A 26,944-nucleotide genomic window follows, 5' to 3' on the forward strand; every position below is an offset into this window, starting at 1 on the left:
TCCATCGAGTCAGTGATGCCATCCAGCCATTTCATTCTTTGTCGTCCCCTTCTCCTCCTGCCCCCAATCCCTCCCAGCATCAGAGTCTTTTCCAGTGAGTCAACTCGTCGCATGAGGTGGCCAAAGTATTGGAGCTTCAGCTTTAGCATCAGTCCTTCCAATGAACACCCAGGATTGATCTCCTTTAGAATGGACTGGTTGGATCTCCTTGCAGTCCAAGGGACTCTCAAGAGTCTTCTCCCACATCACAATTCAAAAGCATCAATTCTTTGGCTATCAGCTTTCTTCACAGTCCAACTCTCACATCCATACATGACCACTGGAAAGACCATAGCCTTGACTAGATGGACCTTTGTTGGCAAAGTAATGTCTTTGCTTTTTAATATGCTATCTAGGTTGGTCATAACTTTCCTTCCAAGGAGTAAGTGTCTTTTAATTTCATGGCTGCAATCAGCATCTGCAGTGATTTTGGAGCCCAAAAAATAAAGTCTGACACTGCTTCCACTGTTTTCCCATCTATTTCCTATGTAGTGATGGGACCAGATGCCATGATGTTAGTTTTCTGAATGTTGAGCTTCAAGCCAACTTTTTCACTCTCCTCTTTCACTTTCATCAAGAGGCTTTTGAGTTCCTCTTCACTTTCTGCCCTAAGGGTGGTGTCATCTGCATATCTGAGGTTATTGATATTTCTCCTGGCAATGTTGATTCCAGCTTGTGCTTCTTCCAGCCCAGCGTTCCTCATGATGTACTCTGCATATAAGTTAAATAAGCAGGGTGACAATATGCAACCTTGATGTACTCCTTTTCCTACTTGGAACCAGTCCATTGTTCCATAATCAATCTCTATACTCATGGAACTCATAGTCAAGTGAGGAATATATATATACCGCAGATATTAAATCAATTGTTACAAATAATTACATAATTGCAAGTGTGGAAAGTGTTTGAAAAGGGTCTTATTTATTTGTAGTATTAATAAATTCTGTCATAAAAATGACATGTTCACTCGGAGCTATTCAGATGGTGGTGGCATTTATGGGCCTCCTGTAGGTATTCCACTAACAATGGACCTACAGTAGCTTTCTGCAGAAGGCCCTTCCCTGAAAGTGATATGAAGGCAAGATGATAGCTGTTCTGATGATATAGTACTATAAATGCCAGCAGTTGGCCTAGAGGCATTGGTTTGGCTTCCATTCAGATCTCTAGCACAGACTATGTACAGTCTCCTAAATTTGGCTCTTATTCTGTACTATATTGGTCAATATTAAGTAGCTGAAAAGGGAGAAGTCCTAAATTGTAGTGCTTTGCAATTTCTGAGGTGTAAATATGTCTATTGTAGTTGATTTCAGACTATCAATGTGAAGTCAACTGACTTATAGAATTCCTGAGAATTTAACCATTGATCTCTCAAGATAGGGTCAGGATACCATGGAACCCTCTCCTCCTCCCAGGTCCTGTCCTTTGGTTTCTGCCCCACCCAACCTCTTCCACAGTCAGGCCCCTTCAATCTTCAATCTAGTCTGTTCCCTTAAGCTCTTTGGAAGCTGGATCGACTGCCAGTCCTTTAACTTTATTGCCGAGCATATGTGATGCTGTAAACTGACAGCTGCTCTCCTCAGGCGAAGCATTTTGAGTGTGAACACCTTAATTTAGGAGTTACAACAAAACTTAATATTGTTTCTTTTCCATTTTCTTCTTGCCAAAACAGTCTGTTTCACCCTGAGGCAAGGAAGATGCTGCTGACTAACCAAGGGAAAGAGTCAGGAAGTCCAGACAACCACTAAAATTAATCTTTTACAAGCTTGGCACGCTGTATTGCTTACAGTCAATAGATACTTTTCATAAGTCCATTAATAGTATCAAATCATTTAACCAGGGTATACTCATTGCTTGACTGCAGCCATGAAATTAAAAGACACTTACTCCTTGGAAGGAAAGTTATGACCAACCTTGATAGTATATTAAAAAACAGAGACATTACTTTGCCAACAAAGGTCTGTCTAGTCAAGGCTATGGTTTTTCCCGTGGTCATGTATGGATGTGAGAGTTGGACTGTGAAGAAAGCTGATCGCTGAAGAATTGATGCTTCTGAACTGTGGTGTTGGAGAAGACTCTTGAGAGTCCCTTGGACTGCAAGGAGATCCAACCAGTCCATTCTAAAGGAGATCAATCCTGGGTGTTCATTGGAAGGACTGATGCTAAAGCTGAAACTGCAATACTTTGGCCACCTCATGCGACGAGTTGACTCACTGGAAAAGACTCTGATGCTGGGAAAGGTTGGGGGCGGGAGGAGAAGGGGATGACAGAGAATGAGATGGCTGGATGGCATCACTGACTCTGTGGGCATGAGTTTGAGTGAACTCCGGGAGTTGGTGATGGACAGGGAGGCCTGGCGTGCTGTGGTTCATGGGGTTGCGGAGAGTCGGATACGACTGAGCGACTGAACTGAACTGACTCATTGCTTAAAATGTGGTCAATGCGTGGAATGAAGACTGCTCTTCTTTTATGGAAGACAGGGAAGAAAACACGAGGAACATCCCCTGAAGAGCCATGTGATCCTCTCACTCGGGAAAATGTCCGGGGCATTGTTGGCATGTCCTTAATGTCAGAAAACTGCTCAGTGGCTTCGTGTGTGTGCGTACTGGATGACTGTGTGAGGGCTCTCACCTCCGAGGCACAGGTTGAACAGGAGAGATCAGCGTAATGTTATCAAGAGAAGGTTCATGTTTGGAAGATGAAGCAGGAAGAGACTCCCAGAAGAGTCATCTAGGCTCCCTCAATCCTACTCCTTTCATTCTCCCGTCTTCTAACTTTGGAGATAATAAAGATGAAGTATAGAGATGCCACAAGAAACTGGTCTCTGTCTTTTGCTCAATGAAAGGTAGATCGGCTTTCTTTCCATCTAGAATTCTTTGGATTGGGGCCATGTCATGTGGTGACATAAACAGGATTTCTGAGGAAATCCTCTGTCCCCTTTTCTGAAGATGTTCTGGTTACTTCTGGTCGAATCTGTCAGTGATGGATGCAAAGTTGGAGTCTTGTTTCTTATGTCCTTTTAACTCGTGTGGGGCAGATCAGATTGAGCCCTCTGACACTTAGGCTTTTTATCTTTTAAATGGTAGAGCCTATTTTTAGTTATGTCCCAGTCAGTACTTGTTTTAATTGCATCTTTTCTTTTTGATCCTTGATCCTTTCTGGTGGTAGGTTACTCCTCATGGTTGTAACTCTGAAGATATTTATCCTCTTCTGCAGAAAGAGAAAATGGGACGATATGGGATAACTCAGATGCTTGCCGTACTTCAGGTCACATGGTTGTTCATCTGGTGATGATGGTGGTTCAGTGGCTCAGTTGTGTCCAACTCTTTGCTGCCCCATGGACTGTAGTCCCCCAGGCTCCTCTGTTCATCTGGAGAGACAATAAAAATAAAGTGTTGGATCTTAGCAGGACTCTCTGGAATAATCAGAGAATCCAGGTCAAAACAGTCCACCTTGTGGTCTCCCTTGTTATTGGTATTCTGCTTATTGATGCTAGAATAGAAGACAGGGTTGAGATGGTAGAGTTCCATCTTGGATGGTGTTAAGAAATGCTACACTCTTCCAAACAGTCCAGGTTAAACATTCTACCTAACTTTTGTGATGGCCTTTCCTTCTTCAAATTACCTTGATAAGAGACTTCTGGGACTTTTTCACACATGCCCTGGATGGATCTTTGTATATATTGCCCTGATGCTCAGCATTCCAAAGCATTTGTAGACAAGAGCAGATGCAACATAAATGCGTGGGAAGGTAAATGAGTTAAATGAGTAAGACAGCTTCCATCATATTCTCCAAGCAGTCGGCGGGTCTGAGAAGTAGTAAGGCAGCTTTTGAACTAGAGGCTTTAAAAAAAAAAAAGATTTGTCAACTAAAAAAATGCACAACATAAGAATTGCAGGTTAAGTTTTATTTGGGGGCAAAATGAGGATGATAGCCTGAGAGACAGACTTTCAGATAGCTCTGAAAAGCTGCTCCAAAGGGGTAGGGGGGAAGATCAGTATATATGTGATTTTGGTGAAGGGGGAGTATATGCAATTAATCACATTATTTATTTTTTTGCAGAAGGTCTCTACTAGTCACAGGGAGTAGTCATCACCATGAAAGATTTAAGGATTTTAGTGCTTTTCTAGACATGAAAAGATACAAAAATTTGGCTCATAAAATTGGCTCCTGGAAATGTCTTAACTATATGCAGACCTGTTCTGCCAGATTTCCCCAGAGCACAGAGCACCTCATTTCTGCTCTCTACTCTGAACTCCTTGCAGGGGATTTTTGAAAATCAGTGGCAACAGCTGCACATGATTTAATCCTTGTAAATGTAGATGGCAAGTGCCAATTTGTAATTCACGGGTTTGATAATTTTAAGTTTTCATTTGCTGCTTTTTGGTAGGTACTTGAATGAAAAAAAATTTAAGTTGTTATTAAATGTTTAATAATTTAAGCATATTTGAATACTCTTAAGGCAATACACACTTAATAAATGGCAACAAAAGCTTTGTAGTCAACAGCATTGGCAGCACAGAGAGGTAGAAGTAAATTGAATGAAAACATTGACTTTATTGTGTGTGTTACTCCCTCAGTTTTCATCATCTAGTTTAATTGGAACATTAGCTATACTTTGGAGATTGTTAGAGTGCTTGTTTATAAGAAAATTTTACATTAAAAGCTTATGTGGTATAAAGGGATTCTTAATTACTTGAAATCTAGGATTGATATCTTATAATCTTTGGAAATTTTTGAATCAAGTTTTAGGTCATATGTTTTAAACTATTACTCATTTCTAAACAACTGAATTATTCTTCTTCTTTGTATTTTTAGGATTTGGAAACATCTCACCACGCACAGAAGGGGGGAAAATATTCTGTATCATCTATGCCTTACTGGGAATTCCCCTCTTTGGCTTTCTGTTGGCTGGAGTTGGAGATCAACTAGGGACCATATTTGGAAAAGGAATTGCAAAAGTGGAAGATACATTTATTGTGAGTATGATAGCCATTTAACTGCATATGTTGTCTCATTTTTCAAAAATATTATAACTTTTCTGTTTACCTCAGATATAGTTAGATGTAAGGTATTGGGTTTTCTATAACAATTTACATGAACCTCTTTTTGCAAATAACTCACTGTATAGTTGTTTTTATACTTCTCTGAATGAATACATTAATGAATGAGAAAAAGTGAAATATACAAGAGAAAAGTAGAAATCTGACAGTCCTGGGCTCAAATTCCAGATGTATTGTTTCCTAGCTATATTCACTTAAGCTAGCGATTTTACCCTTAAATCTCCATTTTGCCATTTATATGAATAATAGTACTGATGATGAGGCATTACTCTGAGATTTAGAGATATTCTAAGTGAAAGCTTAACATAGCTAGTAAACCTTAGCCCTTTGCTGAAGGATTGAATAATATATAAAAATATGATAAAGGGGATCTTATAACTTATTTTAATAATGTTGCTGATAGAAATTTAACTAAGGTATGTTAATTTAGTAGGACCAAAAATAATATAATGAAGATGTTCATGGGCATATGATATTCAGTAGAAAAAATAAAATGAAAATGCTCTTAGAATTTTAGGTGAAAAATAGTAATAATACCATGATGACAAGCTTTTATTCTTGAAAATTATGAATGAAGAAAATAATTGTGTTAGAAGTCAGATTATAGATGATTTGTTACTTCTGTCACTACTATTACATTTTATTTATTATTCGATAATGTTTTATCTTTTCATAAAAAGTTCTAATATTTAACTATTGATGAAATAAGACCACTGAGTGTTAGGTTTTCAATTGAAATTATAATTCCAGTTTTAACATTAGATATATATATCATATTGGGGCTTCCCTGGTGGCTCAGCGGTATAAAAACTATGCCTGCAATGTAGGAGCCGCAGGGGATGTGGGTTTGATCCCTGGTTTGGGAAGCTCACCTGCAGGAGGGCATGCAACCCACTCCAGTATTCTTGCCTGGAGAATGCCAGGGACAGAGCAGCCTGGCGGGCTACAGTCCACAGGATTGCAAAGAGTCAGACACTACTGAAGCAACCTAGCATGCGTGCATGCACACATGTTTCATATTAAATTCAGAGGTGAAACAGCGTGGGTCCTGTGAGGGCAGTTCTAGCTTAGACGTGTTGAAGACTTATCATTGTCTCCATATCATGTCTTGTATATTTAGTTGTACAGCTTAAGATCGTAGAACAGTGAGATGGTTTGTCTAGTTCACATGGGACTCAACTGTGGACTTTAGGTTTGCTAGTATTTTGCTTTAATCAGTTGAACAATGATAGGAAAATGTGGTGGGAGAGGGGAAAAGGCTCCATGAAATTAATGATTTTTTCTATTATCAACAGTAGATATTTAATTTATGCTTCAGTTTTCTCAATTTTCATGTATTTCTAGGTTGTGTTTGGCCCGAAATCAGTTGTTTGCCTGTAGAACAGAAATATTTCAAAAGTAGTTCGGGTAAACAAAGAATGATGTAAATCTGAAATTTTGTTCTCTGAGCAAATGTTATGTACTTTAGAAAGTATTTTACCTGTTGCAAAGCTATATAAAAGTAATGTAGCATCATTATTAGCGTTGGTTGTTTTCAGTTATTCATATTATACTGAACATATTTAAGTAAAGGCAATTGAAAATTAATTATAAAAGAATAAAATACCATTCTCATGTGCTAATTTGCTGATAACAGTGTATATAGGTTATATGCATAAAATAGATAACTAATGAGAACCTACTGTATCGCTCTGGGAAGTCTCCTCAAAGCTCTGTGGTGACCTAAATGGGAAGGAAATCCAAAAAAGAAGCGATATGTGTATGTGTGTGTGTGTGTGCGTGTGTGTGTAGAGAGAGAGAGAGCTGATTCACTTTGTTCTACAGTAGAAACTAACATAACGTTGTAAAGCAACTATACTCCAATAAAAAATAATTTAAATGGTATATGTAGGTTAGCTTTGCAGGTCCGTCGAAAATCGATCTCAATCAGTTTCTCTCTCTCAGTATCTCTCTCCCCCCCACCCTCACTCTCTCATCCCTAGAAGTGGAATGTTAGTCAAACCAAGATACGAATCATCTCAACAATCATCTTTATTCTGTTTGGTTGTGTACTCTTCGTCGCTCTGCCTGCGGTCATATTCAAGCACATAGAAGGTTGGAGTGCCCTGGACGCCATTTATTTTGTGGTTATCACCTTAACCACTATTGGCTTTGGCGACTATGTAGCAGGTAAGTGCTTGGAGATACACTGGTCTCCTTACCCTTCTCCTTTAGTTAAACTTTTTCTCTTGGGTTTGCAGATAACACAGTGACTGCCTTCCTTTCCCAGGGCTGTCATAAGAAAGTACCGCAAACTGGGTGCCTTTAAACAAAATAAATTCATTCTCTTATAGAAGTTCAAAATCAGAGTGCCAGCAGGGGCACAGTCCCTCTGAGACTGGTAGAATCCTCCCTCCCTTCTCCCCAGCTTCTGGAGGCAGAGCGCATCAGTCCCTGCTGGTCCTCGGGTGGTAGCTGCGTCACTTCATCTCTGCTTTCGTCATCATATCTTGTTCCCCCTGTGTCCCAGTTGCTGTGACCAAATTTCCCTCTTCATATGAAGACACCAGTCACGTCAGATTAAAAGCCCACTCTACTCCAGTATGAATTCATCATAACTAATTGTATCTGCCAAGGGCGTTATTTCCAAATAAGTTCATGTTTCAAAATGCCAGGGTTGGGACTTCAACACGTATTTTTGGAAAACACAGTTTCATCCATAACAGTGACAGAGCCAAAAAAAATGTAAAAAAGAGATCATTCCATGACAGTGAAGGTCAGCAAAAGGGTACAGTTGAATATTTATTTTTCATTCTATAAAAGAAATTTAAATTACTGTCTGTTCAGAGTGTTATAGTACCACTGTAATTTCAGAAACCACTTATCTGCCTCTTATTTATTTTTTTAGTGGTACAAGAATTCAAGTTTAAATTATCTTTGCTCTTTTTACTAGACCTTTCCATATCTTATTTTTTCCTCCCAATTTTCTTGAGAGATAATTGACATACATCACTGGGTATGTTCAAGGGGTAACAGCAGGATGGTTTGATTTACATAGATTTTAAAACATGTTTCCTTTTTCTATGTTATTTCTGTTGCTGTTTGCTTTATTGTTTTACCTCTTAGATCTTATATCATTTCATATCTCTTTTCCTATTATATTATCTCATTATTGTTACTGTTCAGGGGCTGCCCCAGTGCTCAGCAGTGAAGAATCCACCTGCCAGTGGAGGAGACTTGGGACATGCGGGTTTGATCCCTGGGTTTTGAAGATCCCCTGGAGGAGGAAATGGCAACCCACTCCAGTATTCTTGCCTGGAGAATACCATGGACAGAGGAGCCTGGTGGGCTATGGTCCATGGTTTCGCAAAGAGTCAGACACGACTGAGCACACACACACACATTATTGTTCTAACTCCAGTATTAAATGAATTGTAGTAATAGTGGTAAAAGTAATGTAGTAATTCTCCTTCATGCATCACTTTGACCAGCTCCTAAAAAATCTAAATTTTTCTTTATAGAAAAATAAGTTTGAAGTGTTAGAAAAACATGCTCATAACCATTGCTAGTAAACTTCCCAGAATAAACTAAGTAGCCTAATTTAATTTTAGGAGGGTTTTATACTTTTGAGTTGTTTACTCTTCTTTTTTGACTCAAACTTCTTACTTAAGTATTATCTGAAAAGAAAATATGTTGGGTAGCTTTATAAAAATTTCAGAGAAGACATCTGTTTTTATTATTTGTTAATTACAGTTTAACTTGGCAAAGCCCTTCTTTCTGGGGAATGTATAATATCTTTGAAGACGGGAATATTTCTACAAGCAAAGATTTGCTTCTGGTCAAAAACAGTACATTCACACCTCTGTGCTGGATGGGAAAGGGTGGAGATCTTTTTGTTTTCTAATTAGCAAAACGCAGAGAGAAGAATCCCAGACATTTGTAGCTCTATATTGGACAATAAACTTTTGTCCTAAAATAACCATTTTTCTACCTTTCATTAATGTCATAGATATAGTTAGCTTAAGTAGAAATGGAAAGAGCTTTAATGTAGCAGAAAGTGAGATGTAGGGATGTCAGGCAGAGTGAAGTAAGTCAGAATGAGAAAAACAAATACCGTATATTAATGCATATATGTGGAATATAGAAAAATGGTACAGATGAACCTATTTGCAAGGCAAGAAAAGAGATGCAGACATAGAGAATGGGTGTGTGGACACAGAGGGTGGTGTAGGATGAATTGGGAGACTGGAATTGACATGTGCAGTGCCATGTGCAAAACAGATAGCTAGTGGGAAGCTGCTATATAGTACAGGAAGCTCAGCTCTGTGCTCTCTGTTGACCTAGAGGAGTAGAATGGGATGGGATGGGGAGCGGGTAGGAGGGAGGTCCGAGAGGAAGGGGATTTGTGTGTGTGTGTGTATGTATATAGCTGGCTCACTTCATTGTATAGCATAAATTAACACAACATTGTAAAGCAACTATACCCCAATTAAAAAAAAGTTATACTTGTGCTATGTTAATCTTAGTCTATTGTGCGTGTGTGCTATCACTTCAGTCGTGTCCAACTCTCTGAGACCCAATAGACTTTAGCCCGCCAGGCTCCTCTGTCTATGGGAGTCTCCAGGCAATAATACTGGAGTGGGCTGCCATGCCCTCCTCCAGGGGATCTTCGTCTCCCAGGGATCAAACCCGTGTCTCTTGCGTCTCCTGTTTTGGCAGGCAGATTCTTTACCACTAGTGTAACCTGGGAAGCCCAGGCGATTGTACTATTTTGTAAATATAATTAGCAATTATATTTAATTATAATTAAATTATGTGTAATATAATTAACAGAGGTCTTATAGTTCCTGTGGAATATATAGGTATTAAGTGACAAGTCTTCCATTTTCAAGCCAACAGCCTTGTATTGCACATGCTATTATATCCTATTTAATTTTGGATGTTTTATGGTAATGCACAGTTGTGTTTATTTATTAATGTATTTATTTTTCAGCTTTATTGAGGTACAATTGACAGAAAAATTATAAGATATTTAAAGTGCACATCGTGGTGTTTTCATATACATATATTATACATTGTGAAAGAATCCAATTGATTAATACACTCCTCACCTCACTCCAGGCTTCCCCAGTGGGTCAGGAGGTAAAAACTCTGCCTGAATGCAGGAGACACAGGAGATGCTGGTTCACTTCCTGGGTCATGAAGATCCTTTGGAGAAGGAAATAGCAACCCACTCCAGTATTTTTGCCTGGAGAATCCCACGGATGGAGGAGCCTGGTGGGCCATAGTGCTAAGGATTACAAAGAGCCCGTCATGACTAAGCAACTAAGCATACACATCTCATTTATTTATTTGTTTGTTTAGTGAGAACTTTTAAGCTCTTTTATCTTAGCAGATTTCAATGATACAATATGGTACACATGTTATTTTAAATAAGTGTCAGTCCAGCGTGAACCTCATAGTCTGAAACTCTTTAAAAAAAAACAAAAATTATTAATAAAAATGTGGGTGGAATCCTGAAATAGTGTTGTTTGTGACCACAGTATAAACCAGCTTGGAAAAAGATGAACAAATATTTTTACTTTATGGTTTTGTAGAAGGTGAAAAAAGTTAGTTTTTAATTTCCTTTAGGAGCCCAACACTCTGAAACTAGGTGGATTGTGTTAGTCTTTTAGTAGTCTCTCTCAGCTGTTTGAAAACATCTTGTATATCAGCGGGGACCTGAATACAGAGTCATGGTCACAGTATTGGAGGGGAACAGGGGAACAGAATATTTGCATGGCATTAGACATAGTCTAGGAAACATTGTTTTTATTACTAAGGTTTTATTTTATTATACCCCTCTTTAAGCCCATTATTTTAATTTCATTTGTATTTTACAGAGGAATAGTGAAAAATGGTAGAAACACGCTTTGCGAACAACTTGCAAAGGAATTTAATGTGTTTGAAGTGACAAATGCTGAGAAAATTAGAGAAGCAGAATGGACACTCCTTTTGTTGGCTTACCTCTGTCTCCTTAATTTGCATGTTTTGTACCTATTTTGGTCCTTGTGAAACTGTAGAACCCTATTCCTAGTCCTGTAGTCTTTACATCCTGGATCTGTGTGCCTGGGGAGCATTTTTGGATTGAAATGGTGGATAAGGGGAAAGGTGGAGAAGGCTGCCTAGGAAACGTGTGCCCTCGCGAGAGTCTTTGGGGAAAAAAACTGAGTTTTTTAAAGGATCTTGGAAAATAACTGCTATAGTTAAGTAGAATACATAAAAATAGTCTTTCCTTCTGGGTACCTTGTGACAAGTAAAATTAGCCACTAAGTTAAAGCGACCACCCCATCTGGGAAACATCAGTTGTTTATTTTATAGAGCCTTCCCTCTTGCTATTAGATGTCTCTACGGATAGGATTCTCACTTAATTTTGATATTTTTGCCAGGAAAAAGCAAGCAGCATTGCTCAAACTTGAACCTTCTCATCTTTCTATGAGGCTATAAATCTCCAAAGAAAACAGAGATGTACTTCTCTTAATAGACACCCACTGTCTGATGCCTTTCTCAAGTCTGCAAGTGCTACTCCAAATGGGATTAGAATTCAATTATATTTTTGTATTGAACTTCTTTGAAAACAAATTTGATAACGTACACTTCAAACCATGGTGTTATTAAAGTAAAAGGAGTAAATTTTGGAATGTGATATCTAAATGTTTAGGATGCAGGTTGTAACATTGGTGTAAGTATTAGGAGCATCTCAAAAGCAGCAAGAGATTATGTGATGTGGTAGTTCAGACAATGCTGAAGCAGAGTGCTCATCCTCAGGGTGTAAGCATGAAAATACATGCAGCTAGACCTTTTGCCATGGGAAGAAAACAAGTCAACCCCTGTTGCTTTGTATTTTTAAATGTCAGTTCTTACTTTTTATTTTATTTTAATTTTTAACATTTTAATCGGAGGTTAATTACAATATTGTATTGGTTTTGCCATACATTGACATGTATCCGCCCCTGGTGTTATGTTGCTATGCTCCTGTGATTCTTTTTTTTTTTTTTTAATTTGTAGTATAACTACCTTTGGATTTCCCTGATTGCTTAGATGGTAAAAAATATCTGCCTGCAATACAGGAGACTGGGTTTGATCCTTGGGTCAGGAAGATCCCATGATGAAGGGAATGGCTATCCATGTCAGTATTCTTGCCTGGAGAATTGCATGGACAGAGGAACCTGGCGGGCTACAGTCTGTGGGATCGCAAAGAGTTGGACACAACTGAGCGACTAATGCTATACAAAGACACAGCTGTTCTACAATGCTGTGGTAGTTTCTGCTGTACAGCAAAGTGAATCAGCCGTACATATACATGTGTCCCCTCTTCCTTGGGTTTCCTTCCCAATTAGGACACTGCAGTGCATGAGTAGAATTCCCTGTACTATACAGTCTGTTCTCATTAGTTTTCTGTCTTATACTGGTGTGGATTTGTCAATCCCAATCTCCCAGTTCATCCCACTCCCTCCTTTCCCCACTTTGTATCCATGTGTTTGTTCTCCGCATCACCGTCTCTGTTTCTTCTTTGCTAATAAGATCATCTACACTATTTTTCTAGATTCTACATAATTTCATATTAATATCCACATCCGTCTGCCTCTCTGCAAATGGCACAATTTCTTCCCTTTTTATGGCTGCTTACTTTCCATTTTTTGTATGTCATAATGTTCATGATATAATCTATTAGAACATAATATACTTCTAATTCATAAATAGATGTAAATTTACATTTGCACCCACCAATCCTTTTCACTGTTGGCTATACTGTATCAGAAGCATTTAGCAACTACTCCGTTCCGTTCTGTCGCTCAGTCGTGTCCGACTCTCTGCGACCCCATGGACTGTAGCCTACCAGGCTTCTCCATCCATGGGATTCTCCAGGCAAGAATACTGGAGTGGGTTACCATTTCCTTCTCCAGGGGATCTTCCCAACCCAGGGATCGAACCCGGGTCTTCCGCATTGGAGGCAGACGCTTTAACCTCTGAGCCACCAGGGAAGCCCAACTACTAGTAAAGACTAATATGTTTCAGAGGTCGGCTCTCTCTGTGTATGTGACTAAACATAAGAATTCGACATTTAACAGTTTTCCTTCAGGAAGAACTCCCACAGCAAATTTCAACCTTACATTTATATTTATGGAAGAATGTGTTTTACTGGCTGGTTTGTTGCCTTAGTAATTTGTGTTTACTCCTTCCTGATGGCCTTTTTTGTTCTTTTACTAATCCTCAATATTCTAGAGCTAAAAAAGACCTGGGAGCCACAGGTCCATTGCAGCACTTTTATTTTACGTATGAATAAACAGTTCCTCTGTTGCTAACTGTAGTTCACAGAGCGATTCTTCCTAAAAGATAAGGAGAGAAAGTACATTATTTAGCAAAGTATCATTTACTTCGTTTTAACAATGTCTATAATCATTTGTAGTCAAATTTGTAGAGGTAAGTTAAGTGTTACTCACTCAGTCGTGTTTGACTCTTTGCGCCAGGCTCCACTGTCCTTGAAATTCTCCAGGCAGGAATATTGGAGTGGGTTTCCATTTCCTTATCCAGGGAAATCTTCCTGATCCAGGGATCAAACCCAGGTCTCCTGTATTGCAGACAGATTCTTTACTGTCTAAACCACCAGGGAAGACTGGTAAAAATTACATTTGACAGCTTACTCTTGGTTTCCTATGTTTTATTTCTTAACTTTTGTCATGTTATTTCTCATTTGATGAGAAGTCTGAATTGATAAATGATTAAATCATGCTTGCCTTATAGGCCGAGAGTTAAATCTCATTAAAATCTAAAAAGTTATATTAATTATATAGAAATGTATGAAAGATTGAGCTCTACTTATTTAGGCTTACTTCTAAAACTTGTCTAAATCCAGGATTTAAAAAAAAATCACTATGGGTTGAGGGATGGGCAAAATAGGTGAAGCTGATTAAGAGGCACAAACCTCCAGTTATAAAATAAATAATACAATAAATAAGTTACAGAATAGGGGGTGTATTAACTAATATTGTAATAACTTTAGTGACAGTAACTAGACCTATTGTCGTGATCATCTGATTATATATATATAAATGTCGAACTACTATATTATATACCTGAAACTAATGAAATGTATGTCAGTTATACATCAGTAAAAAATTAGTTGATGATTCTTCAGAAGTGAAGTCAAATAATTACCTAATTTAACATAATTTAACATTATTTTTCAAAGTTAGTGTCCTCTTATATATACTGTTAGGATTAGAGTAAGTCATGGAAACCAAGAAGTGCATTTCTGTGAACTGATAGACATTGCCCAAAGGAGTCTTTTTGTTCTTGTTTAGTCTCTTAAGCCTTGTCTGATTCTTTTACAACCCCATGGACTGTAGCCCACCACGCCAGAAGTCTTTAGCAACACTCTTTTGTAAGCCAGGTTAGTTCATAAGAGATAATATGATTGAATGAAAGCCAGATACAAATACATAGTTTCACAAAGCAATGTCCTCACATTAGCTACTTTTCTAATAAAAACCAAAAATTTTAACCAAAAGTTTAAGTGTATGCTAAGAAAACCTTATAGTTGATATTATGAAAATACATTTTCGTTCTGAGCATAAATTTACTTTGCCATCCAAATATATATTCTTGGAATTTTGGTCAGTGAATTTTAGTATATTTAGTTGAATAATGAAAGTTTTTTTGTCTCACGTGTAGTTTTGAGTACTTACTGGGTTAATCAGGCTTTAGGCTTAATGCCATATGCTTCTCTAAATAGAAAAAAAAAAAAATTGGGAAGTTAAAGCAAGTAAAACTGTCCTTCCGGTGCATTTACCTTTTCAAAACTTTATAGATTTTCACAGTTTTTAAATCTTTTGTCTTCATATTTTTTGACTTGGGGAAGAAAACATATTTATTTCATATTAAGAATTAAGTTTTCTTGGAATTATGTTTTCAAAGTCGTTATTGGAAATGCAGTTATTTGTAACCAAGCCATTGCTTTCTCTTATAACCAAAAACATGACTCATTTAGTGGAGTGCTCAGAGCTTGCTTAATGGAAGATGATTTTATCATGAAAACATATAAATCTCCATTGAAAAACCATGACAAGCTTTTTTTTTGTTCCAAACAGTTTGTCCTAATAGACAGCTTCAAGAAAACAGTTACTGATGTGGTCTAAAAGTTTTGCAACTATTCAAAGGCCAGGTATTAAAATTGCTGTTATTGGGCTGATCACTGAGTAGAGATTTGCCAGGAATTTAGCAAATGACAAGGAAAATACCTGATCAGAAGTGAGGTCAACTGAAGAACAGGCAGTTCTTCAGCGCCACCACAATGGCTCAGAAAAATGTCTCTGATTGAAAAGAGAGGGCTTGCATGACTGTTAGGGAGATGCTTATGTCATCGTTCATATGTGCATTCATTCTGATGTTTAGTGAGCGCATATTGTATATAACTGTGTTTAGCACTTGGTGGTAATGATTGAACTAGGTCTTGTTCCTATGGGACATAATGTTTGAAATCCAGGAGTAACAATTAAATAGGAAGTCATTTTCTCTTCTTGATAGTTCTGTGTGTTAGAATGGAAAAATTCCGCAAGACATCTGGTCACACCCTGAATCAGCTGGTGACCCTCAGAGAACTCAACTCAACTCTCAGAAAACTGAGAGCTATGTGTGTAATTAATTAAATGGGATTAGACCCAAACAGTTCAGAAGTTAGGGACTGTGGGCAAACCAAGGAGTTATTTAACTTCTAGGATTCAAAATGGGTATATAGAAGAATTATAGAACACGTGGGAAGAAATGACAAGGAAAACATTTAGTGATTGACAGTTCTCAGTGAGCTAGGCAGTAAATTGTACAAAGTTTAATGAAAAAGACCGCAAATTACTGTATATTGATATATAGACTTAAAGATAATTTGTAGACGTAACAATAATGTACATCCTATATCCTATAGATTTCCATCCTTATAAAGGATGAGTTGAACTGTGGTGTTGGAGAAGACTCTTGAGAGTCCCTTATACTGCAAGGAGATCCAACCAGTCCATTTTAAAGGAGATCAATCCTGGATGTTCATTGGAGGGACTGATGCTAAAGCTGAAACTGCAATACTTTGGCCACCTCATGCGACGAGTTGACTCACTGGAAAAGACTCTGATTCTGGGAAAGGTTGGGGGCGGGAGGAGAAGGGGACGACAGAGAATGAGATGGCTGGATGGCATCACCGACTCTGTGGACATGAGTTTGAGTGTACTCCGGGAGTTGGTGATGGACAGGGAGGCCTGGTGTGCTGTGATTCATGGGGTCGCGGAGAGTCGGACACGACTGAGCAACTGAACTGAACTGAACTGAACTGAAGACAATGTGTTGATTTTTCTTTCTTTATGATCATGAGACTGCTGTTTTTCTGATGACAGTTTCTCTAGTCTTAGACTAAGTACCTACCAGGAAATGGACAACTTCTTGAGTGCTGAAATTGAGAATCCCCAAATATAGGTTCAAATGCTAGAGAGATTTAGTTACCTTTTTTGGTCTTGTTTTTTTTTTAACTTGATAGCATAGGGAAAGTTTGATTTAGTGGGTGAGCTGTTGTTTAATACTGAAGTCATATTTTCATTTGTAAAAAAGAAAACATAATTTACAGCATTATTGAAAGAGCCTCTTAATTCTTGATGCATTCAGAAAAGACTTTATTAAGTTAAGTTGCTTTACTATAAAAAAGAAAAATATACTAAAGCAGAAAATAAGTTTTTCCCTCTTCATATTAAGACAGCATGCATGTGTGTCGTGCTAAGTCACTTCAATCATGTCCAACTCTTTGCAGCCCGCCATGGACTATAACCAGCCAGGCTCCTCTGTCTGTGGGAGTCTCCAGGCAAGAGTACTAGAGTGGACTACCATGCAGCTTTCATGAATAAAAAGAAGGTCAAATGTACCAAAAATACTGAAGTCTGTATTTGATATCTATATTAAAATACAGACCCATGTAAAACATGACCTTTATTTTCTTTAAAACAAAGTTGTATATTTTATCTATATTCTATAATATATATTATTTTAGAAAAGCTGAGAAGAAACATGGAGTTTGATCCATAATGGCTAAATCATTCTTTAAATCCTTATTTGTAAATATTCTGTGATTCAGCATCATCCCAAGAAAGAAAATTAAATTTAAGGGAGAGAGGGCAATATATATTCAAGTGTTGTAGAGTAGAATAGGACCAACTTTTGGAAACTGTTGGAATGGGGACATAAGACAAGAAGCTCATAGTAAAACAGTGCTGACCTCAGACCCACCTGGTTTCTAGGTGAGAACCTTGAGGGAAAAAGAAGCACCTTGTTTGATGTAGCATCTCCAGCCCTAGCTAAGTGTCTGCCGTACAGTATGGATGAAAAAAAGAAGGTGGGAAAATGTGAAGGAAAGTGACTGAATGGGTATGATGGGAAGGACAGCAGCATCACGGGTGACATAGGATCTGGTTCAATGACAGGAGCCTATGTTATGAAGCCAGACAGGCCTGAGTGTGGATTCGAGCTCTGCTGTCCCCTTTGCTGTGTGACCTGACAACTGTTATTTTACCTACCCTACTGAGAGTATGGCTTGTCTGTTGGAAAATTGGGATACTTACTATTGGGATTTTAGGAACCCAATGCAAATCTTCCATCCTTGAGTTCTGGACAGACTGTGAGAATTATGGCAATTGAAATATCGGCTTAACTACTGATAAAGACATCTGGAGATACGGCTTAAGGCTCAATGACCAGTTGGTCTTATTAAGAATCTTGTGCTAAAAAAAAAAAAAGGAATCTTGTGCTAAATCAGTGGAAATAGGAGGAGTGGAAAGGGCTTCCCTAGTGACTCAAACAGTAAAGAATCTGCCTGCAATGAAGGAGATCCGGGTTCAATCCCTGTGTCTGGAAGATTCCCCTGGAGGAGGAAGTGGCTTCCCGCTCCAATAATCTTGCCTGGAGAATTCCATGGGCAGAAGAGTCTGATGGGCTACAGTCCAGGGACTTGCAAAGAGTTGGACACAAATGAGCAACTAACACTTTCACTTTCATGAGGAGTGGAAATGCAACGACCCTTAATACCTTCCTACTCAGGGCTTTGATTTCCTACTGAGTAGGGCTTCCTACTCAGCATGATTTCACTGAGGTAGACCATCAGTAAGTCTTAACTCTCACTCCCCTCTCTCCATCAGAGTTTGAATATTCTGTAAATCAGCCACAGTGAACTTACTAGCTAGGACTGGGTTAGCTAGGACTATGAGGCCAAAACAAGAACCTCAACCAACAACTCTTTGGTACCAGATAGGAAAGGGCTTCATTAATGCTGGAACCAGGAAAGAAAGTGATTGTTGTGGGACAGTGTTTGGGAAGCTCATCTTAGGAGAGAATGGGCTCCTAGGAATAATGCCAGACTGAAATTGAAACTTTCCTGGGCTTGATGAGCTTTATTAGGCTCTGGTGATTTCCTTATTGAAGTGTCAAGGAGAATAATTCCAGACAAAAATGGTGCCATCTAAAAGAGGCCATCATGTGAGAGTCAGAAAGAGGCTTATTTTAACTATTTTAAAAAGTTTATAAGATTCCTAAAACCTTGGTACCTCACCCCTCTTTGCTATTTTTATTACCATCGGTCTGCTCTCCTGTGATGATTAGCCAGAGCGCTCTTAAAATGGAAAGGACTTGTGTGCATATTTTCAGTGGCAACAAAGAAAATGGCAGTGAGGTGCCAGATGAGAAGGGAAGAGTGGGCTGAGGCAGCCCTCAGGCCACGTCTCAGGAGTCTGGGCAAGAAAGAAAAGAAAAACTACGGAGTGGTGGAGTGGAGACGGAGGAGGGGCCAGATAGGGAGGGACTGTGCCAGGACAGAGAGATTACCCTGGGTTTTTTGGTTTTTTGGGAGGGAGGGATAGAGTTGCTTTACAATGTGTTAGTCTCTGCTGTACAGTACCATCGTCAATCAGTTATGTGCATACGTATATCCCCTCCCTCTTGCACCTCCCCTCTGCCATCCCATTCATTTAGGTCACTGAGCTGAGCTCCCTGCACTATGCAGTAGGTTCCCACTAGCTAGCAAGAGACCCATGTACAGATTTCTTGAATGTGCTGGACTAAAATTAATGCTTATAATTACATTTTAAAAATATTTCCTAATTTTTTAAAAAACAACTTTTTCAGCAAGTTATCTTGACATTATAGATTTTTAAAATTTGGCTAAGATTCTTGCATCCAATAGATCGAATACTGTGAAAATTAATTCATAAATCTTCGATATCAGAAAGTGAAAAAGGTTTTGTGAGTATTGGATAATACTTGTGTATACATTAGCTTTCCCTGGATCACTTGACTGCCAATATTTCATCTTAAGAGTGGCAATTAAGAATTGAAAAACATCCCCCAGCCCACACTACCCCCGGCTTAGAATCCACTAAAACTTGTGGGATGAACATTTTACCCAAATATAGACCTTTTAGTGATTAAGTTAATTTACTCTTTTCAAACTGTGATATCCTGTTTATAAGAAAGAAAACTTATAAAAAGTCATCTTGAGCATGAACTAACTTCTAAAATCAACATTTTGGTGAACTTATGTGTTAAGTGAGTCACAGCTATTTGGATGAGGACTTTCTGGTTTTGAAAGAGAAAGTACTTGGGGGAAAAATGTCATTTTGGTTTCTTTGAAATGGAAACATTTTAAAAAATGGAATTCACTAGTGAGCCTATCATGTAACAGATTTCCACACACATTTCCTAAGTCACTTCTGTGAATTTGTAGCACTGCATCCCCCATGGGCCAAGTCTTAACCATCCCAAGATGCATTTAGCCTTTATAGTCCTTCCCAGAAATGATATTTTTAAAAATGCAGCACAAGGTAAATTTTTTACAATATTTTGAAGGTAAATATTACTGACTTTATAAACTAAACCTTGAAAATTATTCTTTGTCCCCAACGAAGGCTGAACTTGTATCTGCTCCTATTATTTGCCTGATGGAAAAATGTTCTCTTTTTACTCTGACCCTTTAGTATTTGAAAATGTCATTGTGGGTAACTCACAGTCTAAGTTGTACAGAGTATGTTATATTCAAATTTTTATATTTGATTTTTAATGTGTGCTGCTGCTGCTGCTGCTAAGTCACTTCAGTAGTGTCCAACTCTGTGCGACCCCATAGATGGCAGCCCACCGGGCTCCCCCGTCCCTGGGATTCTCCAGGCAAGAACACTGGAGTGGGTTGCCATTTCCTTCTCCAATGCAATAAAGTGAAAAGTGAAAGTGAAGTCGCTCAGTCGTGTCTGACTCTTCATGACCCCATGGACTGCAGCCTACCAGGCTCCTCCTTCCATGGGATATTCCAGGCAAGAGTTCTGGAGTGGGTTGCCATTGTATACTGGCTGTTTATTAGCTGTTCTTCTGAATATACAGGTTGAGTTTTTTTTAATTATGTCCACAACCCCTCTTTAAACATCCCTAGTCTCTGTGCTTTTGATTCTAAAATCATTGCCTGCTCTTCTTCCTTGTTGTGTGTGTGCTAAGTTGCTTAGTCGTGTCCGACTCTTTGTGACCCCATGGGGTGTAACCCACCAGGCTCCTCAGTGGATGGCATTCTCCAGGCAAGAATACTGGAGTGAGTAGTCGTTCCCTTCTCCAGGGGACCTTCCTTGACCCAGGGATCGAACCAGTGTCTCCTGCATGGCAGGCAGATTCTTTACTGTCTGAGCCACCAGGGAAGCTCTGCCCTATTAAGTGTTAGATATGTGTTTAAGGATCCTGCTGGTTGTCTTCCTGTTGGTACCTCAAGCACTTCAAAATTGTTTTGCCCCAGTTTGAATTACTTTTCCTTTTATTGTCCCTGTTTCTTCTCCTGTGTTTCCTGGTTAATTGCTGGTACTATCCACCCAATGAGGGTCTCTGGTCTCCAGTCATCCTGGAGCCTTTCCTCTCAGTTACCACACCAACTAAGAAGTCGTCAGTCCCTGACAATTCTGCCTCCGATGTTTTTTCTTTCCGTCACAGTCTGACTCTGCCTCAGTCTTCCCTTAGCTAGCTCAGAACAAAGTTTCTCACTGGGCTTCCCTGTCAAACCTTCCCTCTCTGCCCCTAGATCTTTCTGTGCATGTAAGTCAAACATCAGACTGCCTACAAACCTATACCTACACCCCACTGCTTTTTAAGAACAAGTTTTTATAACTTTTTTTTCCCCCTAGATTCCTCTCTTCTACCTGTCTATTCTCTTGACCCCCTTCCAAATGTAACTTTAGCTGATACTAGCAGCACCTTTGGGGTCTGTCCTGGGTCTCTGTTGCTGTGTAAGGGCTTCCTTGAGTTGCAGCACATGGACTTCTCTTGTTGCTCCAGCACAAGCTCTGGAGCGTGAGTGCTCAGTAGCTGCACAAGGCTCGCTTCTGTGTTGAGGCATGTGGGCTTAGTGACCCCACGGCATGTGGGATCTCAGGTCCCCAGCCACGGACTGAACCTATGTCCTCTGCACTGGAATGCGGATTCCAAACCTCTGAACCACAGACGAAGTCCTAGTCCTTTGGATACATCAAATGTTTTCACACTAAGCTTTTTTCTGTTTTGATCCTCATTGTTTGACTCACCTTCTGTCTTCTCACCTTCGCCCTTCCAGAAGTAAAAATCATTTCTTCTGTGTCCTGTCATAGTACTTTTTAATTCTTTTTTGCCATCCTTTGATATGTCACATTGTGATCAGTTGTCTGTGTGGGGCTTTCTCAGGCTAAATTATTAATTTCTCAAGAGAGAGACTGCTTCCCTGTCCTGTGAAAAGTATAACTGTTTTGAAAATTCAAGTTTCAAACATTATTAAGTTTGAAACTTAATCAGTGCCCTATTAATATGTGCTAAAGTTGGGATACACTGAAATGTATTCAGATTCTCATAGGTGCAATTACTGCACCAAATAAATGGAAAAGTAACAAAGATTAAAGCAGAAGAACTCCATTGCAAATTTCTTTTCTTGAGAGTGAGGGATTTAAATTTATGACAAACATGGGAATTCCCTTGAAACTTCAGATAATAATCAATGGCAGTATCATCTGAAAATTGCTACTTATTCAAATTAGACCGACCAAAATATTGTCACTGGCATTTGTTATCAACCAGTTGTATTGATGATTTTAAAATAAGAACTAATTTCTGTCACGGTTGTCTTTGTTTTTTTTTTTTTTCAGTTTATTTATTTTTTTTATTTCTAAAAAAGAATTTTATTAAAAAAGTACAAATGCAAAGAAATGAACAGAGGAAAATTTATGCGTCGAACCTGGACTGGTCACTTATGATAATATACATGCTACTGATTGGCTAGCATGAATTGATGGGAAATAGGATAAAAATACTAAGCTAAATGCATGCTATAAAAAGTGTCAACTCTGTTCCCTATTGCAAGAGAGGTAGAAAGAGAAACTAATACACATAATAATTAAGTGCTAGACTAGTTGAGATTCATTATAATAAACAGAAAGAAACATGGGACAAGGAAAAATCATTATTACATGAAGTAATGAAAGGTCTTATTAAGAACTTATTATATCTGAAACCAATATAATATGGTAGATCAACTGTCAGTTTGGTCGCTCAGTCATGTCCAACTCTTTTTGACCCCATGGACTACAGCATGCCAGGCTTCCCTGCCCATTACCAGCTCCTGGAGCTTGCTCAAACTCACGTCCATGGAGTCGGTGATGCCATCCAACCATTTTATCCTCCGTTGTCCCCTTCTTCTCCTGCCTTCAATCTTTCCCAGCATCAAGGTCTTTTCCAAAGAGTCAGTTCTTCGCATCAGGTCGCCAAAGTATTGGAGTTTCAGCTTCAGCATCAACTATACTTCAATTAAAAAATGAATTAATTTGAATGATTCTTGAAAGATAGATAAGGATTATATGCATGAAAATAAGGAATTCCATATGAAGTAAACAACACAGATCAACTGACAAGATTTCTGTGTTCTGAAGGCCAAAATGCAGTTAATAATTTCAGCAGGAATCTATGTTGTTTACTTCTATAATATGAAGTTATCCTGTTCTGCTTTGTTTTTGTCTCACAGGTGGATCGGACATTGAGTACCTAGACTTCTATAAGCCTGTCGTGTGGTTTTGGATCCTTGTAGGGCTTGCTTACTTCGCTGCTGTCCTGAGTATGATTGGAGACTGGCTCCGAGTGATATCAAAAAAGACAAAGGAAGAGGTAAGAAATAAAAATGTGTGTCAAAATATGATTTAATTAATTCAGTAAAGGTTACTTTTAATGTTTTTAACATTTATTTTTTAATATTAAATATTTATTAATTCATTTAAATATTTAAAAATATTTCAATATTACTTAAAATTTTTAATGTTTATGTTTGGTGTGCATTTGCTACAGGAGGCTATCAATCATATGAGGTGCAATTCATTGACTTAACCAAAACTTTTAAATACCTCTCCATGTCAGATGATATCTTGGTGCTGAGAGTAATTTGTAATGAAAAAAAGATGTAGTTTAAAACATTTTCTTCATTATTTCTTTTTTTTCTCGATTTCCTCAATGACATAGAGTAAATTTTATTCTATAAAGAGACAGCAGGAAATATTTGTGTCAAGGTATAAGTGGCATGAAGAAGTGAAGGTAATGTGTAATATTGAATTTTCATTGCATTCAGTTGTTTTCTTTTCTCTTAGGTCTGTATAAGTATGTACACATGCACATGTACACACACACATGTATTCCCCGAAGCTGTTTGCGTTAGAACCCATTACCCTGTGTACAGATTTCAGCTGTTCAAAAAGATATCCTTTTATCTTGTTGGTGCAACTGTGTATACAGAAATGACCATTAGAATTTTTGACTCATGGGATTCTGGAAAGTTTGAAATTTCAATCTTGACTCTGAAATTTTTTATAGTTTAGGAGTTACATTCTAATTTGTTTTGAAAGGTCCATAAGTACTACTAGTTTGAGTGTGACAGAGTAGTGTTTTATTATGAATTCTACATTTTTTGCTTCTGGGTGTTAGCCAACTTTACTAGTTTTTTTCACAGCACAACAAATTCATAAGACTTACAAATATAGTATCCACAGTCTCCCTTTAATTATCCCTCCATTTCATAATCTGGTATTCATAGACCAAGAGACATCAGTGTCCAAATCTTTGATTGTTACAGCAATTGTGATTCTTTAAGCATACACCCAAAAGAAATAGACTAAGATAATAAATGATAAAATTAATTTCTCTCTACAAACAAGTATTTTCTTTGAGCACATCAAGTCATATCAGTTCAGTTCAGTCGCTCAGTCATGTCCAACTCTCTGTGACCCCATGAACTGCAGCATGCCAGGCTTCCCTGTCCATCACCAACTCCTGGAGTTTACCCAAACTCATGTCCTATAATTTCTTATTAATACCCAAGGTACCTATGGTAATTAGAAGTAGTGTAAGTTATCCAAGATTTCTCTTCTTGGATACCATATTTCTCAGTTGGTATTCATATGTTCAGTCTGTCTATATTAATCTGTATCTTACTTGCACCATAAAACCAAAAAATTTATTATAAACAAATCAGTAGGACAATATGCTTGACATTCTGGTTTAACTCATGTGAAAAATACTTTGGATAGGACCTCAACTGATTTGCCTCAGTCTTATTGTGTGTGTGTGTGTGTGTGTGTGTGTGTGTAGTGTGTTTGTGTGTGGGGGTGTAGAGAGAGGGAGAGAATAAGGTGGATGGACAGGGAGAGAATTATGGTTATTTTAACTTCATTGTACTTTTAAGGTTCTTGAGATGCTAAGGAGGGGCAAAAGAAATTGTAACTAGGAAATATGCTAGATAACATAGCTAAAAAAGGAACTTTCAAACTTCTAGCATAAGCTGGCATTAAAATGCATTTTTAAAATACACAAAAACATTTTTTTCTAAGTAAAATAGAGTCAAACAAAGAATCCGTTAGATAGTTTAAAATGTTTTGTGTAAATATCTATTTCCATATACACATATACAATAAATGTAGTATATATTATATCCATACATACACAAACACACATATACATATATGTGTGTATACACACACACATATTAAGATTATTATGGATCACACTCCAAAAGTTTGAAAGCCACCAAGGCACATATAGAAGCGGGAAGTTTTATCTTTATGCCACTGGCATAATATATTTGATTAAAGTTTAAAAGCTCGTATTGTTAAAAACAAAAACAGTGCATTTTGTGATAGGATTAGCTAGTACAAAGTACTGGCACATTTTTTCCAGAGCAGTGAGATAATCATCTGTATTACTCTCCTTGGGCTGCCATAACAAGATTGGCTTAAACAGTAGGAATCTGTTTCCTCACAATTCAGGAAGATGGAAGTCTGGGATTAAGGTGCTGGTTTCTGGTGGATCTCTCTCCTTGGCTTGCAGGTGAGATCTCTCTCCTTCTTGCCGTGTCTTCACAGGGCCTTGCCTCTGCACACGTGCCTGCAGAGAGAAGGTTCTATGTCACCTTCCTCTTCTTACAGGGATACCAGTGCTGTTGGATTAGGGCTGCACCCTTACGACCTCATTGAACCTTGCGTGTGTGCGCGTGTATGCAGTCGTGTCTGACTCTTTGCAGCTGCAGCCCTCCAGGCTGCTCTGTCCATGGGATTCTCCAGGCAAGAATACTGGAGTGGATTGCCATGCCCTCCTCCAGGGGATCTTCCTGACCCAGGAATGGAACCCGTGTCTCCTCTGTCTCCTGTATTGGCAGGCAGGTTGTTTACCACTGGCGCCACCTGGAAAGCCCCACTGAATCTTAATTACCCCTTAAAGGCTCTGTCCCCCAAATGCAGTGACAGTGGGGATTAGGGCTTCAACAAAAGGCTTGCTGGAGGACCGGATTCAGGCTGTATTCAGGCTGCTTTGAAACAATTGTTTCAAAGACATTTAAATTTCTACATTAACTGGCTTATTTAATATGAGAAACAAGTTTGTTTGCCTCCTTTTAAATGATCTTCTTGATTCTCAGCCAGAAGTGTGAGATGTATCATTGTGTGTTTCCAACACTGAAAAGTAGAAAGCTCTTTTCTTCTCTTACCATAAGTCTTTTGGCTTGTCCCTCGTCTTTGGAGTGACATGTCCTTTCTGGTGACTGCATCTGGAGAAAGCTCATGTGAATGAAGGCCACGAGCAAGTTTACGGAAACCCTCTGGAGCTGCAGCTGCTCCAGACAGTTGAGCCAGTTGCAATGGAACTGTCGCTTTGAGCAGATGTGTGTTTTCTAATTTGTAATGCAGTTTAGGGAAATGACAAAAGCGGGCCACAAATTCGACAGAGAATGTAAAGAGAGAAAGGGAGAGAAGATTTATAATTGTGAAAAAAGAAAGACAATTTATAATTGTGAATGTATAGATTGTTAGGGCCAAAATTTTTATAAAGGAAATATGACTCAATATTTCTACAGCAGTGGAAAAGATTATTGAATAAGTTTAATCTTGAAATAACTCACTAAATTTAAATAATTAAATAAAAACCAATTAAATACATCCTGCTGCTGCTGCTGCTGCTGCTAAGTCGCTTCAGTCGTGTCTGACTCTGTGTGACCCCATAGACAGAAGCCCACCAGGCTCCCCCGTCTCTGGGATTCTCCAGGCAAGAACACTGGAGTGGGTCGCCATTTCCTTCTCCAATGCATGAAAGTGAAAAGTGAAAGTGAAGTCGCTCAGTCGTTTCCGACTCTTAGCGACCCCACGGACTGCAGCCGACCAGGCTCCTCCATCCATGGGATTCTCCAGGCAAGAGTACTGGAATGGGTTGCCATTGCCTTCTCCATAAATACATCCTAGGAGTCATCTTTACGCACACAAACCATATTGTGTAACTGCTCACTA

At 38.5% G+C, this 26,944-nt stretch overlaps 1 protein-coding gene across 4 annotated transcripts in view; it reads left to right on the forward strand.

The window, feature by feature from the left end:
• The window catches only part of KCNK2 (potassium two pore domain channel subfamily K member 2), a 231,478-nt gene that overhangs the window by 163,871 nt on the left and 40,663 nt on the right, over positions 1-26,944 (forward strand). For all 4 annotated transcript variants that reach the window (XM_088845270.1, XM_088845271.1, XM_055419079.2 and 1 more), the window contains exons 4-6: positions 4,855-5,015; positions 7,082-7,268; positions 23,152-23,291. In XM_088845270.1, the coding sequence (XP_088701396.1) occupies positions 4,855-5,015; positions 7,082-7,268; positions 23,152-23,291 (488 nt within the window). The remainder of the gene's footprint in view (positions 1-4,854; positions 5,016-7,081; positions 7,269-23,151; positions 23,292-26,944) is intronic.

This window comes from Moschus berezovskii, chromosome 17 (assembly GCF_049115385.1).
Source record: "Moschus berezovskii isolate FMDL1 chromosome 17, NW_MosBer_1.0, whole genome shotgun sequence".
In the NCBI taxonomy this organism is placed as follows: domain Eukaryota; kingdom Metazoa; phylum Chordata; class Mammalia; order Artiodactyla; family Moschidae; genus Moschus; species Moschus berezovskii.